The sequence below is a fragment of the Sorex fumeus genome, unplaced genomic scaffold (genome assembly GCF_029834395.1).
Source record: "Sorex fumeus unplaced genomic scaffold, SorFum_2.1 ptg000128l, whole genome shotgun sequence".
Classification (NCBI taxonomy): Eukaryota; Metazoa; Chordata; class Mammalia; order Eulipotyphla; family Soricidae; genus Sorex; species Sorex fumeus.
In genome coordinates this window covers 19795028-19813750 of record NW_026606185.1, presented here as the reverse complement: position 1 = coordinate 19813750, position 18723 = coordinate 19795028, and the positions used below count along the sequence as shown (strand labels likewise).

Below are 18723 nucleotides of genomic sequence, written 5' to 3'. Positions count from 1 at the left end.
CTAGATTTGTATATCATTAATTTATTGTATTATAAATGTAATAATCAAATGTCTGATATAAAAATTAATTCTTCCCCTGACATTACCTTAAGATCAGTCATTGAATCTTACCTACATCTGAGACTTAAATTTTCAATGTAGGGGCGACAGAGATAGCACAGAGGGTAAGATGCTTGCCTGGCATCTGACCAACCCTGGTTGGAATCCCCAGGAGCACATATGGTCCCTTGAACACAACCAGCTATCAGTGGCTTTCCAAGCCCAGAACAAGGAATAATTCCTAAACACCAATGGGTAAGACTCCAAACACAACCCCCCAATTATTAAAAAAAAATTCTCATTAAAATCTCGTTTTGTCTTTTTCATCTCAACTCTACTCAAGCAACTCACTGCCTTATGAGAAAGATATTTATCAAGGAGATAGCAATGCCACTGACACTGTCACTCATTCTAGAACTTTCTCATCAATTATGAAACTAGTGATAGGAAGTGAGAGAACAGGTAAGTTAGACTAGATGGCCCAGCTTTCATGCTGTGGTGCAGAGCTTATCAAACTGGACATTCCTATCCTTAGAGATACTCATCAAGATGCTAGATGAACCAGAAAGCACAGGGCAGGGTATGTGTGGAGGGGGCTATAGGGGTGGGGGTGGGGGAATGGCAATTAACAGAACCAACTATTTTAACTATTGTACTCAGAAATATGGAAGAGTTTTTTTATTTAAAAGAACAAAGATAGGGGCTCTGAGTGATAGTACAGTGGACAAGATTCTTGTCTTGCAAGCAGCCAACACAGGTTCAATCCCCAGCACCTCCCATGGTCCCCTGAGCCCACCAGGAGTGATCCCTGAAATCAGAGCCAGGAGTCACGGTCACGGTCACGGTCCTCCCGTTGCTTCACTGATTTGCTTGAGCGGGCCCAGTAACGTCTCCATTGGAGACTTTTGTTGTTACTGTGGCATATCGAATACATCACGGGTAGCTTGCCAGGCTCTGCCGTGCGGGTGAGATACTCTCAGTAGCTTGCCGGGCTCTCTGAAAGGGGTGGAGGAATCAAACTCGGGTCGGCCATGTTGGTTGCGTGCAAGGCAAACGCCCTACAGCTGTGCTATCGCTCCAGACCAGAGCCAGGAGTAAATCCTGAAAACCCAAAAACTGAAAAAAAGAAAGAAAAAAATAACATGAATACACTATGAAATGTCATATAAATACTAAGTTGAAAACTTCTCCCAAATTGCCATACTCAAATTACAGCCTTAATTCTTAAGTGCCAGAAAGTCCCTATCCATTTCCTCTTTATATATGTATTTATTTATCCCATTTTGTCTTTACAACTTTAGCACACATAGAAGTTTGAAAACTGGTTCTAAAGTATTGCCACCACTTCTAATATTTACTAATCACTTTCATCCCAACCATATCCTGATTCTTCCCATTCTGTACTTATTTTAAGTACATTATCAAATCAACCAAAAATCTAAACATATTTTAGAAGTCTGGAGGAGAGTTACAGTGGATTGAAAAGAAGAATTTTCATTATGAAATATTAAAGGATTCCAATGTTTTGACTTGTAAGTTTCAAATGATTCAAGAAAATGTTACAACTCTTCAACTGAGAACTGCTAAAGAACATTGAGTGAGCCCTAAGGAAAGGCACAGAATCATGTTAACTGAAGTAAGCCAGAAGAAGGACAAACACAGCATGTTATCACTTATATGTAGTAATGAGAGTAACTGCATGAGGAAATGGAATGATTTAACTGAGGAGATGCCAAGACCATCCTTGGCCTCAGAGTATGGGGAGTAGAAGGAAAGAAAAAGAGTAAAGTGGAAAGGGAAGAGAGAGAGATAAAAAGGAATGGGGGGTGGGATCAAAAGGATCCAGATAAATTGGTGATGTTAAGGGATGATAGAACTAAATATCCAAACCATAGAGTCAACAACAGTGAAATATAATCTGTGAAGTTCCAGCTATGGTGACAGAAAGCAGATCAGAGATTGTTTAAAACATAAGGACTGGGTGAAAAGGAACATGTAGGGAAGAAAAATTATTTTCTGAGAGATGGCTCAAAGGTCTATAGTACATGTTTTGTGAGGAGGAATTAGAGATTCAATTCCTAGCACCACTTGGTCTCCTGAGCACAAACACAGGAGTAGCCTCCTGATACTGCCAAAGGTGACCATATGCCCTCAAATTTACTTCTACTCTTCTAATTAATTTCATTGGTCAAATTATTAAAATAACATTAAAGAGAAGAAAAATTTAATGATATAAATACAGGGGTGCCCAAGTATGAGAGGCCTAAAGACATTCAAACAATTGACATAGGCATGCCCTAGTGGACTGATGAGAAGCAGGTTTAGAACTTCAAGGAGATAGATGATTCATAGGATGAAAACCAAATGTTTAGATACCTACCCTTCCATTGATAGACTTCTCAGATTGAAAGGTCATTTCTGGTAAAAATTTCTAATAATGTGAGGCCTCAGTTTTCATTCTTTCAGGCAGTTAAAGAAATAGTGAAGAGAGTTTCCTGAGTCTGAAGGGCCTTGATTACTCTAACTTCAAAATAATTCACACAAAGTATAAATAATTTTGAGATCATTCAAAAGGCTGTATGATAGTTGGTACATGTGCCAGGTCACAGGTTCAATCCTTGGCAATGCTTGGACCCTAATGAGTAGTACCAGGGTAGCCTGAGTAGCCCCCAGCACTGCTGGACTTGAGCAGTACCACGTTTGTGCCCAAGCACCTAAATCTCAGACCCTGCACTGTCAGGCTGAGTGTGACTTGGGAGTGGCCCAGGTTCCTGAGCACTACTCGGGAGAACCCAAAATATATATACTGTGGAGACCCCAAAAATATACCCCACAATCTAACGTGTCACATCTTGAAGAGATCTATCATTCAATGTCCTATTATATAGTAAAAACAGCTGGATAAAGGAGAATCAGAGAGGAGAGCAGTATATTCCCCAGTATTCCAGAAGAGAAGAGATAGGGGAAAGCTGTAGAGAGAGGGGAAGGGAAAGAATACAGAGCCCCAGTTGAGTTAGGCAAATACGTATGTGCACAGGTATCAAGTGCACAGGATTTTACAAACCATGTAAAATCAGGGTACAGATGAGAAAAGAACTAAATCTATGGAATTCGAGTGTGGGAGGAAAAGAAACAAAGTCACGTAGGGACAGAGGACAGAGCCTCCATCCCAGGGTCTCAGACTACAGAGCCTCTATCCTGGGTTCTTGGGCTATGGAGCCTCCATCCCAGGCTCTGAGACTAACCAATGAAGATCAGGCAGATTAGCAGATGAATTCATTGAAGAAGACTTAGTCATCTACCTAGAGAAGAAATGCATTGAAAGTAAGGCATGAGGGTCACTGTCCCCCCATTGTTCCTCAATTTGCTCGAGTGAGCCCAGTAACATTGTGAGACTTGTTACTGTATTTGGCATATCGAATACATCACGAGTAGCTTGTCAGGCTTTGCCATGAGGGTGAGATACTCTTAGTAGCTTGCCAGGCTCTCCAAGAGGGGCGGAGGAATGAAACTCTGTTCAGCCGTGTCAGCCACATTCAAGGCAAACACCCTACCCGTTGTGCTATCGCTCCACTAAGGCAAAAGGGTATATATCCTAAACTAAGGAATGCTGTAAGGTCTTAACTACACTTAAATGGAAATAACCACATTCCAAAGTGACATATTTAGGGAGGCCTATTCAGAGCAAATTCTGCAACAATAGCAGTGGATTAGAACTGCATGCTGAAAGTAGGTAAGGGAATAAACATGATAACCTCTCAGTATCTGAATTGCAAACGATAATGCCCAATCGGAGGAGGAGAAGGGAGATAAAGGGAGAGAGAGAGAGAGGGTGGACAGTGCCTGCCATAGAGACAGGCTGAGGGTGGAGGTGGAAGAGTTGGGAAGGAAATAAGTGGTGGTGAGAAATGTACACTGGTGGAGGGATGGATGCTAGAACATTGTATGGCTGAAACCTGATCAAGAACAGCTTTGTAACTGTATCTCATGGTAATTCAATTTTTAAAAACTCCCCCCCCCTTCAGTGGCCGCCATCCTCCAAAGGCCATTGGGCAGTCAGGTTTGGGCCCTCAATGACAAGACATGCAGGGCCTCACGGGATGGGGGTAGAGCCGGCCCTATCCTCCTCGTCCCAACAAAACCCCAAGTCACTGCCCATGAGCAGCCTTTCTGGCTCCTGGTCAAGCTGCTTAACAGCCATGATCACAGAGACTCAGGAACAAATCTCAGAACCCAGCAGGTTTTGGCAAAAATCCCTCCAGATTTAATTGTTAAAACTTCGGAATTCTAAAATCGCGCAGCTACTACTACAGTCACGTGACACCATATGTTATTCATAACCAGAAACAGAAAACAAATTGTCTACTGTTGCCTTTTCAGCAGATCTGAGTGTTGGGGTGAAATCCCAAATAATGAGGTGTCAAAATATTGAATGTAATCAAAGTAGAGAGAGAGTAATGTGGAAATCAGCTGCCCCATAGGTAGGAGGAGGGTCTGGGATGGGGGTATGCTGGGATTTTGGGTGGTGGAGAATGAGCACTGGTGAAGGTATGGGTGTTTCATTGTATGACCGAGACTTAAACCCGAAAGCTTTGTAACTGCTCTCACCGTGATTCAATAAATAAAATTATAAAAAAAAATTTTAAAAAGTAAGGTGGAGTTCATGCCCAATTCAATCAGCTAAGCTAATGGCTGAATAGATAGATGTACTCCTATATTAAAAAAATAATAATAATAAAATAAATAAATAAATAAACTCCCCCCAACACTGCCACCTTAAAAGAATAGTATTAGTAATATGTTAATAATAATAATATTGTAAGAAATATATAATGCATGTACAAAAGTCAGATCACAATGCTATAAAATCACAATGGTATAAGACCACAATATCATATCTGAATCCATAAGGCACATAGAGAAAAACAGTCAGTCAGAACTCTCCATGACATTGAAGCTAAAGGCATCTTCAAAGATAAAACACCATTGACCAAGCAGGTTGAAGCAAAGATAAACAAATGGGACTACATTAAATTAAGACACTTCAAGAAAAAGGTGACCAAGACACAAAGACAGCCTAGAGAATGGGAAAAGTTCTTTACCCAATTCCCACCTGGGAAGGGGTTAATATCAAAGATATATAAGTCACTGGTAGAACTTTACAAGAAAAAAAGTTCAACCCCATCACAAAATGGGAAGAAGAATGAACAGAAACTTCCTCAAAGAAGAAATACAAATAGTCAAAAGGCATATAAAAATTAGCAATATATGTTAATCATCAGGTAGATATGTATAAAAGCAGCAATGCTATATCACCTCACACCACAGAGACTGGCACACATAAAAAAGAATAAGAGCAACCAGTACTAGATTCAAGGAGAAAGGGATTCTTCTCCATTATTTGTGGGAATGCTGATTGGTCAGCCTTTTGGAAAAACAATATAGGCACTCCACTCAATACCATTCCAGGAAATACACACTACAGGCCCAAAAACACAATGCAGAAAAGTCATCTACACTTCTATGTTCATTGCAGCACTATTTACAATAGCCAGAATCTGGAAACAACCCAAGTGCCCAAGAACAAATGACTGGATAAAGAAATTATGGTATATCTATATAATGGAATACTTTGCAGCCTCCAGGAAATATTAAGTCATGGAGGTTACTTATAAATGAATGAACATGGACAGTATGATACTGAGTGAAATTAGTCAGAGGTAGAGGGACAGACATAGAAAGATTGCACTCATTTGAGGGATATAAAAGTACATAGTATGAAACTAATGCCCAAGCACAGTAGAAACAAGGGCCAGAAGAACTGGTCCATGGTCAGAAACTTGCCACAAGTGGAAGTGAGGGAGGGCAGCTAAGACAGAAAATAGACCACTATAACAATGAGAGTTGGAAATGATCACTCTGGACAAGCACTGAGGTAAGGAATATATCTAATAACCTTTTAGAATCTGTACTGCAAACCATAATGCCCAAAATGGGGGAGGGAGGGAGATAGAGAGAAAGAGAGAGAAAGAGTAATATTGCCTGCTTTAAGACAGGCTATAGGGTGCAGGGAAATTGGGCACACTGATGATGGAAGGGATGGGTGTTGGAACACTGTATGACAGAAACCCAATCATTAACAACTTTGCAACTTTAAAGTAAAGTAAAGTAAAGGCCCTCCCGTTGATCATCGATTTGCTCGAGCGGGCCCAGTAACGTCTCCATTGGAGACTTTGTTGTTACTGTGTCTGGCATATCGAATACTCTCGGTAGCTTGCCGGGCTCTCCGAGAGGGGCGGAGGAATCGAACTCGGGTCGGCCATGTTGGCTGTGTGCAAGGCAAACGCCCTACCCACTGTGCTATCGCTCCAGCCCTTTAACATTACATTTTTTAAAAATAAAAAAATAGAAATATATAATGCTACTGTGTTTGAAGTAGATTCTTCCTACCTCTTCTCCAAGTTCTCCATCCACCTAACCAACTTTGCACTTCAACTGTACTAGATTTTAAACAAAAAACTTTCATGACAGTCATCTCTGCTCTCTAAAGACAGGATTAAGCTATTCTGTTATTCTCCCTGACCTCTAATAGTCTTTCCTTCTTCCCATTTTTAAATGGTCCCCAAATTCATTCATTTAAATGACCTTTATTGAGTAGATCTATAATAAGTCTTGAAATACTAACATGCACATCCAATCTATCAGCCATACTTTGAAACTTTTTTGGCACATCCAAATAGCTGGAAATAGCCCAGGAATTAGAAGAGAAATATACATAAATATTTGGCAATCTTTGGAATACATGTAAATGAAGACAGGAAGGGAAAAAATGAAGGCCTGGGATTGAAAATATCAACATTTAAAGGAAGGCAGAAAAAAAGGAATCAGATGGGAAAATAAAAGGTCACTTTGTCCAAAATTTTCATAATTGGTATTTTTAATAATAAATCAAGATAGTTTATTCTAAAATTATCTTTGAAAGCCACTGAATTTGATAGACAGAAAAGTTATATTACTGTCTCTGCTATTAAGGTCCTGAATTTAATGCTTTTCTTAGTATTTTGCACCCACACTAGAAGCTCTGAAGTTCAGTAACAGGAACATAAAGGACTTGGCACATGTTTGCAAGTGGGAGGTTCAGGTTGAAGCCCTGGCACCCAAGGTCCCCTAAGTACCACTAGGGGTGATCCCACATATAACGCCAAAAGAAGCCACCACGTGTGATACAAAAAGAAACAAAGCCTTCTGATACCCCAAAATTGCCACTGTGACTCTGGCTGGACCCCAACAACTTGGGACCAAGTTTCCCAAGAAATTAAACAGCCGAAAGGTCTTGGCTAAACAGACCCGCACATGGCTAAACAGACCATGGTTAATCAGAGGGAGCACAGGTTAGCCTGGTGCCCACCCAAAAAAAGCCCCTGGCAGTTGCTTGCTTCCACACTACAAAATCGCCACATGCCCCTGAATGGACTCCACTGTCTCAAGACAGACCTCACGGAGATATTAACCTGTTGAAATTTTGGACATGCACGTTTTGTAACTGAAATCTCCAGACTTTCTCAGATTTAAGATGGGATATCCTCCCCCTAATTCCCTATACTTCTAGAAGCAATGGCTGTCACCCCCACAAACCAACTCCAGCACCATCATGTAAGCTCTTCTACCAGCCTTGCTTCAGGGACCCATAAATCTCAAACAAGATCAAAAGCAAAGCCACAGTTAATTTCAGATTGATGTAAGATTGAACAGACCAGGGTAAATAAGAGGGGTGATGGGTTAGCCTGGTGCCCGGCAAAGAGTCCCCAGCAGCCGCTTGCTTCCACAATCCAAAATCACTTCCATACCCCCAGCCTGACTCCACTATTTCTGGATGGACATCACCAAGACATAATTGGCTGAAAATTCTGGTGTGCGGGTTTTGTGATTGAAATCTCCAGGCTTTTTCAGGATTGGGATGGAGAATGGACTACCTCTCCCCACCTCCCTCTACTTCCAGAAGCTTTGGCAGTCACACCCATACCCCAAAGTTAAAAAAGCTACTCCAGCCTTATCATTCCCATAAAAATACTTAATGCCTTGAACAAACACAATGAACTCTTAGTACCTGTATTGTAAACCACAATGCACAAAGGAAAAGGAGAGAGTAAGAAGGAAAGTGCCTCTCATAGAGGAAGGGTAGGGATGGGGGGTGGGGTATTAGGGGATGGTGTGAGGGAAACAGGGGACATTGGTGGTGGGAAATGTACACTGGTGGAGGGATGGGTATTGGATCATTGTATGACTGAAACCCAATTATGAACAGCTTTGTAATGGTCTATCTCACAGATACACAAATAAAAAAAATTTAAGGTAATGTGAGGTTCATGCCCCCTTCAGTCAGCTTTATCAGAGGCTGAATAAATAGTAGTACTCCTACATTAAAAAAAAATCAATAAAACCATCTCTTCCAGTTCAAATGCCAAAAGTCACTTAAATATTATAATCCCTTGGTAAAGACACTATCTCACTTGTATCACCACTCTCTAGTGTTTGATCCTCTCACTATGTTTTCACATTTATGATGCCAAAAACAAATAAGTAAGGTTGGTAAATATAGTTGGGTTACCAGATACACTGATAAAATTATCAAAAGGGGCTATTACCTTAACATGATGCCCAATGTCAACTAAAGTCATTTCAGGATACAGGAAAAGTGTCTTCCAAGTCCAAGTATACCTGCAAAAGTATATGCCCATTTTTAAAAGTTACTACAAGATCCAGGGAGATCATACAGGGGTCAGGGCACATGCTTCACATGCATCTATCCCAGGTTTGATCCCCGGTACCACATGTCCCCAAAGTCCCCTCAGCACCACTTGAGGACCAACCTCCCCAAAAATCTAGTTCAGTCCCATAGGTTTCCCATTAATCAGGTCCCTGCACTTGTTAAGTTTTATCACTCTTTTAATTTAACACCATGGGATATGCTGCTTCCTGACTCACAGTTTGAGTCACAGTCAATGATCCCCCAAAGAGAACAGTGACAAAGAGCATGTTGTGGACAACAAAAACAACCGTTTATGTGAGAATTACATCACCCTTTGTCAAAACTCATTTTTGCAGTTTCAAATATATTCTGTTGACTTTTCATGGAAAAGGACATGGTCATGCATTTACTTGCTTTTAAAAATGTGGGCCCCTGACTGTGTGCCTGACTATGCCTCAGTCTCCCCAGGGGAGTTCGGATCCAGAACCATAAAACACATGAAAGCAAGTTTAATCTAGCACACAATATATCAAAAACAAGAAATCGCTGCTGGAGAAAAATGGAGAGTCCAGAAAGAAAACTTTCAGTCCTGAGAAGCAAAATAACAGTAAGACACTTGCCTGTGTCCCTCTGACCCAGATTCTATCCCTGGCACCACATTTGGTACTCCAAGCACTGGCAGGAGTGGTTCCTTGAGTGCATGGTTCCTTGAGTGCAGAGCCAGGAGGAAATCCTGTGCACAGTCAGATGTGGTCCAACAACCCCTCACAATACACACAAACACACACATGCACACGTGCACGCATGCACACACACACCCCAGAATATCCCTATTGAAAAAATGAAGTTGGAACCCTACCTCATACCGTAAACAAAAATTAACTCAAAATACACAAACAAGACTACAAGAAGAAAAATCACAAAGAAAGCACAAAAGTAAATACTCGTGATATCGAATCTGACAATGCATTATTAGATAAGAAAGCAAAGCTGGCCAGGTACATGGTGGCAGTGTAGGCAAACGCCAGGCCTCACGGGACAGGGTGGGGTGGAGCCGGCCCTTCTCCTTCGCCACTCTCCCCACTCTGCCCCAGATAATGCCCACAAACAGCCACCGGCTACTTAAGCTCCCACAGGGCCATGATCCAGAGGCACGCACACGAATCTCGGAACTAAGCAGCTCCCCGCAGAGATCTCTCCAGACCCTAATTATTAAAAATTTAGAATATCTAGAGCACATGGCCTCTCTCGTGGCAGCGCGACATTATATTTTATCCATAACAAGCAATACAAAACTAGTTGTCTTGTATTGCCTTTTCGGCAGGTTTCAGTGGTGGTGGGACTGGTGTCGAAATATCAAATGTAACCAAAATAGAGAGAGTGTATTGTGCAAATCATCTGCCACACCTGAAGGGGTGGAATGGGGGGGGGGGCGGATACTGGGGATTTTGGTGATGGAAAATAGGCACTGGTGATGGGATGGGTGTTTGATGATTGCATGATCGAAGCTCAAACATGAAAGCTTTGTAACTATGAAGCCATTCAGGTTCAAGGAGTCCGAAGAATGCCAGCTAAAAGAGACCCTAACAAAAAAACTCTAAGACATATCATAGTTAGAATGATCAATGCTACCGATAGAGATACAATACTGCAAGCAGCAAGGTCAAAGAAGAAAATCACATACAAAGGAGCACCCCTTTGATTCACAGCAGACCTATCAGAGGAAACCCTCCAAGCCCGAAGGCAATGGCAGGATATAGTGAAAAAACTCACTGAAATGAATGCTTCACCAAGAATACTCTATCCAACTGAACTCTCACTCAAAATCAAAGGAACGGTGCACTATATTCTAGATAAACAGCAGCTCAGGAACTTCATAGACTCAAAACCAAACCTAAAAGAAGGACTAAAGGGGCTACTATAAGACAAGACAAACCCTACAAGCACAACAGATCCTCAAAGAAAGATGACACAAAACCCCATAACAATAATCTCTCTCAAGTCAATGGTCTAAATTCACCAATTAAGAGACACAGAGTGGCAAAATGGATTCAGAGACTGAACCCAATATTCTGCTGCCTACAAGAAACTCATCTCAATAGTCAGAGCAAACACAGACTCAAAGTGAAAGGATGGAAAACAATCCTGCAAACAGCTCCCTCAAAAAAGCTGGGGTGGCCATACTAGTAACTGACAACATTAACTTTAGGTTGAAAAAGATTAGAAGGGACAGCAAAGGCTATTTTCTCTTCATCAAGGGATATGTACAACAGGAAGAAATCACACTCCTAAATGTATATGCACCTAATGAGGGAACAGCTAAATATTTAAAACAATTGCTAATATATTTGAAGGAGGACATTTCTAGCAACACAATAATAGCTGGAGATTTCAACATCACCTTATCACTTCTGGATAGATCAACAAAACTCAGCAAGGAAACACTGACTTTGAAAGAATAGAAGAGAAAGGGCTTATACACCTATACAGGGCTTTACACCCGCAAAAAAGAAAGAATACACATTCTTCTCCAGTGCGCACGGAACATTTTCCAAAATAGACCATGTCCTAGGCCACAAAAAATAACTCAATAGAATCAGGAAGATAGAAATAGTATCAGCAATCTTTTCACACCACGATATACTGAGAATAGAAGTGAATCACACACAGACACGGAGAAGCAAATCAAACATCAGGAAATTAAACAACTCAATGTTGAACAACGAGTGGATCAGAAAGGAAGTCAAGGAAGAAATCAAAAGATACTTGAAAACAAATAAGAATGAAGACACAAGCTACCAGAACATATGGGATGCAGGAAAAGCCGTATTAAGGGGAAAAATTATAGCTCTGCAAGCATATCTCAGGATGGAAGCATGCACATAAACAACTTGACTTCACAGCTCAAGATCTTAGAAAAAGATCAACAGAAGGAGCCCAAATCAGGCAGAAAGAAAGAGATCATAAAACTTAGAGCAGAAATCAATGACATGGAAACCAAAGAAACAATCCGAAAGATTAATGAAACCAAGAACTGGTTCGTTGAGAAAATAAATAAGATAGATAAACCACTAGCAACACTCACAAAGAAACAGAGAGAGAACCCTAATAAATCTAATCAGAAATAAGAATGGGGATATCACAACAGAAACCAAAGAAATTAAAAAGATCATCAGAGACTATCTTAAAAGTCGGTATGCCACGAAACAAGAGAACCTAGAAGAAATGGATAAATTCCTGGATTCCTATAATCTCCCAAAGCTGAATCAAGAAGATATAGAGTACCTGAATAGATGTATTAACATCAAGGAAATTGAAACTGTAATCAAAACTTTTCCCAAAAACAAAAGCCCAGGTCCAGATGGATTCACAAGCGAATTTTCCCAAACATTTAAAGAGGATCATATCAATAGATGCAGAGAAAGCATTTGACAAGATCCAGCACCCGTTTATGATGAAAACCCTCTCCAAAATGGGGATAGAGGGGACTTTCCTCAATATAGTTAAAGCCATCTACCACAAGCTGACAGCAAGCATCATCCTCAATGGCGAAAAACTGAGAGCCTTCCCCCTAAGATCAGGGACGAGACAAGGATGCCCACTCTCTCCACTACTGTTCAATATAGTACTGGAAGTACTTGCAATAGTGATTGGGCAAGAAAAAGATATTATGAGCATTCAGGTAGGAAAGGAAGAAATCAAGCTCTCACTATTCGCAGATGTATGATATTATACTTAGAGAACCCTAAAACTTCTACCAAGAAACTCCTAGAAACAATAGACTTGTTTAGTAAAGTGGCAGGCTATAAAATCAATACCCCAAAATCCATGGCTTTCCTATACGCAAATAGTGAACAAGAAGAAAGTGACATGAAGAAAACAATCCCGTTCACAATTGTGCCCCAGAAAATCAAGTACCTAGGAATCAGCTTAACTAAGGAAGTCAAGGACCTGTACCAAAAAAACTGCAAAACACTACTTCAGGAAATAAAAGAGGACACGAGAAAATGGAAAAATATCCCCTGTTCATGGATTGGAAGAATTAACATTGTCAAAATGGCAATACTTCCCAAGGCACTGTACAAATTCAGTGTGATCTCTATTACGATACCCATCACATTCTTCAAAGAAATGGAGCAAACACTCCTGAAATTTATATGGAACAAAAAGCCCCCATGAGTAGCTAAAGCAATTCTTGGGAAAAAGAAAATGGGAGAAAGCAACCTCCTTAGCTTCAAACTCTACAACAAAACAGCATGGTACTGGAACAAAGGCAGAGCTGTAGACCAATGGAACAGGGTTGAATATATATACTGACATCTCCCCCCAAGCATATGATCATCTAATCTTTGATAAGGGAGCAAGAAAAGTGAAGTGGAGCAAGGAAAGCCTCTTTAACAAACTGCTGGCACAACTGGACGGCTACATGCAAAAAAGTGGGCTCAGATCTCTGCCTAATGCCATGTACAAAAGTAAGATCAAAATGGAATAAAGACCTCAACATCAGACCGGAATCCATAAAGTTCATTGAAGACAAAGTTGGCAAAACCCTCCATGATATTGAAGCTAATGTTATCTTCAAAGATGTCACACCACTGACCAAGCAAGTGAAAACAGAGATAGACAAATGGGACTATCTTAAACTAAGAAGCTTCTGCACCTCAAAAGAAACAGTGACCAAAATACAAAGACAGACTACAGAATGGAAAAGGATATTCACCGAATACATATCTGACAAGGGGTTGATATCAAGGATATACAAAGTACTGGTTGAACTCCACAAGAAGAAACATCCAACCCCATCAAAAAATGGGGCGACAAAATGAACAGAAACTTCCTCAAAGATGAAATCTGAATGGCTAAAAGACACATGAGAAAATGCTCTACATCATTAATCATCAGGGAGATGCAGATCAAAACAACAATGAGATCATTTCACACCACACAGACTGGCCCACACCCAAAAGAATAAAAGCAACTTGTGCTGACACAGATATGGCGAGAAAGGGACCCTCCTTCACTGCTGGTAGGAATGCCGACTGGTTCAGCCCTTTTGGAAAACAGTATAAACAATCCTCAAAAAATTAGAAATTGAGCTCCCATTTGACCCAGCAATACCACTCCTGGGAATATATCCCAGAGAAGCAAAAAAATATAGTCGAAGTGACATCTGCACTTGTTTGTTCTTTGCAGCACTCTTTACAACAGCCAGAATCTGGAAAAAACCTGAGTGCCCGAGAACAGATGATTAGTTAAAGAAACTTTGGTACATTTACACAATGGAATACTATGTAGCTGTTAGAAAAGACGAAGTCATGAAATTTACATACAAATGGTACAACATGGAAAGTATCATGTTAAGCGAAATAAGTCAGAAAGAGAGGGATAGACATAGAAATATGGCATTCATCTGGGGAACATAAAGTAACAAAATAGGAGACTAACACCCAAGAATAGCCGAGATTAGTACCAGGAATTTTGCTCCATGGCTTGGAGGCCAGCCACATTAAAGGCCCTCCCGTTGATCATCGATTTGCTCGAGCGGGCCCAGTAACGTCTCCATTGTTACTGTGTCTAGCATATCGAATACTCTCGATAGCTTGCCGGGCTCTCCGAGAGGGGCGGAGGAATCCAACTCGGGTCGGCCATGTTGGCCGCTTGTAAGGCGAACGCCCTACCCACTGTGCTATCGCTCCAGAAGGGAGCACCAAATAAAGGGTGTTGGGAGGATCCTCCCAGGATGGGAGAAGCATGCTGAAAGTAGACTATAGACTGAACAGGATTGCCACTCAATGCCTCTTTTGCAAACCACTACACCCAAAAGGAGAAAGAACAAAAAGGAATGCCCTGCCACAGAGGCAGGGTGGGATGGGGGCATGGGGGTGGGAGGGAAACTGGGATCAGTGGTGGTGGAGAATGGGCACTGGTGGAGGGATGGGTACTTTATCATTATATAACTGAAACGCAAGCATAAAAATTTGTAAGTCTACAACTGTACTTCGTAGTGTTTCACTAATAAAATTTTTTAAAAAAGAAAGCAGAGATTATCAGATTAAAAAAAAAGAAAGCTTTGTAACTGTATCTCACAGTGAATCAATAAAAAGGGGGGAGAAAAGAAAAGAAAAGAAAAGAAAAGAAAAGAAAAGAAAAGAAAAGAAAAGAGAAAGCAAAGCTGGGCCAGAGAAGTAGTACAGGGGTTAAGGCACTGTGGCAGATTCAGGTTAATTTTCGGGCACTGCACTTGCAGGCCCTCAGCATCGCCAGGTGTGACCCCTAAGCACGATGGGTGTGCCCCTTCCAAAAAGATTTCAAAAGCACAGGCAACAAAAGAAATAAAACAATAAACTGAAGTAAATTCTAAAGAATTTACACATCTTAAAACCATATGCATTAAGTAAAAAGAGGGCCACAATGATAGCTAAAAGGCATGTAATGCATGTAATGCATGTCCCAGAGTTTTACCCTAAGTTCTTCTTGCCCCTCCCCAAGCAACTCTAGATATAGCCCTTGTGGTCCCTCTTCACAGCTAGGGAGGCCACTCCTTTAAAATAAAATTACAACCAACAGAATGGGAGAAAATGCTGGCAAATCATATCTGACAAGAGTTAGGAGGCCAATCTATCTTCAAATGTTCAAAAATTCACAACAGGGGGTATGGTGCCACCAGCAGGTCAACCTGTACCTGCAGGGCGAGTGTATCAGCAGTCTGATGGTGGCCTCAGACTTCCAGATATACCCCAAAATTGCTGCTGTGTCTCTGACCAGATTCTAACAACTTGGGAACAAGTTTATCAAGAAATTAAATGGCCAAAAGTTAGGTATGTGGGAGCCACACCCACAAACCACCTCTGTCTCAACTATATAAGCTCATTTATTGGCCTTATTTCAGAGACCCATAAAAGTTGAAAGAGATCAAAAGATGCAGCTAGGGCTTGTAGTGCGGGGGTAGGCAAGAATCCGTGACTGAGAGCTCCAGGCCCACTTGGATCAGGACTGGGCCTCTCCCCCATTCCCAGTTTTCCAGTAGCTTGACAGTCACACCCAAAACTTGTCCCTGGTGCCATATAATCTCATCAACAGTCAAGACCCAGAGCCTATAAAACTAAAGCTCCCAGAAGAGAATGACACAGAATTTCCTGGACATTATATTCTATACATAACAAGCAATACAAAGTGAATCTAGCATTGCCTTTTCGGCAGGTTTTAGTGGTGGTGAGACTGGTGTCGAAATATCAAATGTAACAAAAGCAGAGAGAGGGTATGGGGTAAATTGTCTGCCACACAGGCAGGGGAAGGGTTGGAATGGGGGGGTGGAAATATTGGGGATTTGGGGGTTGGAAAAAGTCTACTGGTGAAGGGATGGGTGTTTGATGATTGTATGACCGAGGCTCAAACATGAAAGCTTTGTAATTGTATCTCACGGTGGAGCTCATGCCCAATTCAATCAGCTCCAATTCAATCCAATTCAATCAATGGCTGAATCAATAGCAGTAGTCCTACATTATTTTAAAAAAAAATCCAGAACATTTGAATATAGACTATTTTCTGTATTGTCACAGGGGCCAAACCTAACAGTGTTATGGGGCAGGGCATATGGCATTGGGGTCTAAACTCAGGGTCTTGTATATGAAAGGTGTATGTTCTATCACTTGAGACAGAAACCTGGACCTCCAGTATCCAGAATATCCAAACAATTCTGACACCTCAACAACATGGGGACAGAGAATCTGTACAGTGGATTCAATTCCCTGGAACTCTATATGGTCCCCCAAACTCCACCAGGAGTGAGCATCAGCACAGAGCCAAGAGTAAGTCCTGAGCATCACTGGTGTGGCTCCAACTACACATAAACACACACACACACACACACACAGGCACACAAGAAATCTCAGAAACAAGACAAACTAACAACAGAAACAAAGAAAAGGTACGAAGTGGGGGAAGTTTACTAAATTCCTATTTTTTAGTTTTCAGTGGAATAAAAGTACAAAATATTTTTTAAGTATCTGTAAATAAAAATTTAAAAGGCATATGCTGTATGCTGAACTATAATAAAAATGTCAGAAAAATTGTCACATCACAATATAGTAAGGTTAATGATGTAGCCTGAAGTTTTTTAAAGGAGTTATTTAAATAAAAATGTTGCAAATAAAAATAAGTAACATTTGTTGACAATTTACTTCTTGCTATTAACCAACTGTTCCAAGATTTTTAGTGTATTAATACATATATTAGTTTATTTAACAAATTATTAATACATTATTTTCCAAACAGTGAAGATATTGATCATATGACTGAAGTGTATAATTTCAGTTAAACATTGATATACTGGGAATTTTGTTTGTTTTGTTTTCTGGAGCCATACCCATGATATGCTGAGAGTTTACTCCAGACTCTGTGTTCAGGGATCACTTCTGGCAGGGCTCAGTGGACCATATGTGTAACTGGAGCTGGAACCCAGATCAGTTGTGTACAAGGCAATCACCCTACCAGTGTACTAATTCTCCAGCTCCAAACACCCATGTATTTAAAAGAAATAATATTTTGGGGGTATGGTGCCGCCAGCAGGTCAATCTGTACCTGTGAGGCAAGTGCAACAGCAGCCTGATGGTGCCTTCAGACTTCCAGATCCCAAAATTGCTGCTGTGCTTTTGGCAAGATCCCAAAAACTTGGGGCAAAGTTTACCAAGAAAGTAAACGGCCAAAAGTTAGGTATGTGGGAGACACACCCACAAACTGCCTCCAGTTCAGCTATATAATTGGAGGGATGGCCTCTCTGGTTCCTGATTGAACTGCTTAATGGCCATGATCCCAGAGACTCAGAAACAAATCTCGAAACCTAGCAGCTTTTGGCAGAAATGCATCCGGTCCCTGCAGTAAGGTACCAGTGCTGGGCCAACCCAGGTGGGAATAGATTTCGTGCCTTGGCCTGTTCCCCCTGGTGGCCCGGTGGCCGCCATCCCCCAGAGGCCACTAGACAGGCAGGCTAGGGCCCGCAGTGATGAGAAACGCAGGGCCTCACGGGATGGGGGTGGAGCCGGTCCTGTCCTCCCCACCCCAAGGAAACCCCAAGTCATCACCCACGAACAGCCTCTCTGGCTCCTGATCAAGCTGCTTAACAGCCATGATCCCAGAGACTCAGAAACAAATCTCGGAACTCAGTGGCTTTCGGCAGAAGTGTGTCCAGACCCCTCAGTAGGTTACTGTTGCAGGGCCACCCCAAGGGGAAAAGCGTGCTGTCCCTCCACCTGCTCCCCCTAGCGGCTCAGTGGCTGCCGTCCTCCAGAGGCCATTGGACAGTCAGGTGTAGGCGCTCAGTGATGAGACATGTGGGGCCTCACGAGATAGGGGTAGAACCGACCGTTTTCTCCCCACCCCAACGAGATCCCGAGTCATCACTCACTAACGGCCTCTCTGGCTCCTGATCAAACTGCTTAATGGCTATGATCCCAGAGACTCAGAAACAAATCTCAGAACCCAGTGGCTTTTGGCAGAAATGCGTCTGGGCCCCGCAGTAGGTTACTGTTGCCAGGCCACTCCAGGGGAGAAAGGGTGTTGTCCCTCTTCCTGCTCCCCCTAGGCAGCTCGGTGGCCACCATCCTCCAGAGGCCACTGGGCAGTCAGGTTTGGGCCCTCAGTGGCAAGACACACAGGGTCTCACAGGATGGGGGTGGAGCCGGCCCTTTTCTCCTCATCCCAATGAAACCTGAAGTCACCGTCCATGAATTACCTTTCTGGCTCCTGATCAAGCTGCTTAACAGCCATGATCCCAGGAACAAATCTCAGAACCCAGCAGGTTTTGGCAAAAATTTGTTTGTTAAAACTTTGGAATTTCAAAATGGCGCGGCTACTACTGCAGTCACGCGACACCATATGTTATTCATAACAAGCAATAGAAAAGAAATTGTCTACTGTTGCCTTTTCAGCAGATCTGA

The 18723-nt window shown here is 41.8% G+C and overlaps 1 protein-coding gene across 1 annotated transcript in view; it reads right to left on the bottom strand.

Annotated features, from left to right (window-relative positions):
- AKAIN1 (A-kinase anchor inhibitor 1) overlaps nucleotides 1-9184 on the bottom strand; it is an 88248-nt gene extending 79064 nt beyond the window's left edge. Inside the window, exons 1-2 of the mRNA XM_056138439.1 lie at nucleotides 9120-9184; nucleotides 8685-8757 (exon numbers count right to left, since the gene is read on the bottom strand). Coding sequence (XP_055994414.1) covers nucleotides 8685-8757; nucleotides 9120-9184 — 138 coding nt within the window. The remainder of the gene's footprint in view (nucleotides 1-8684; nucleotides 8758-9119) is intronic.
- Nucleotides 9185-18723: the final 9539 nt, after the last annotated feature.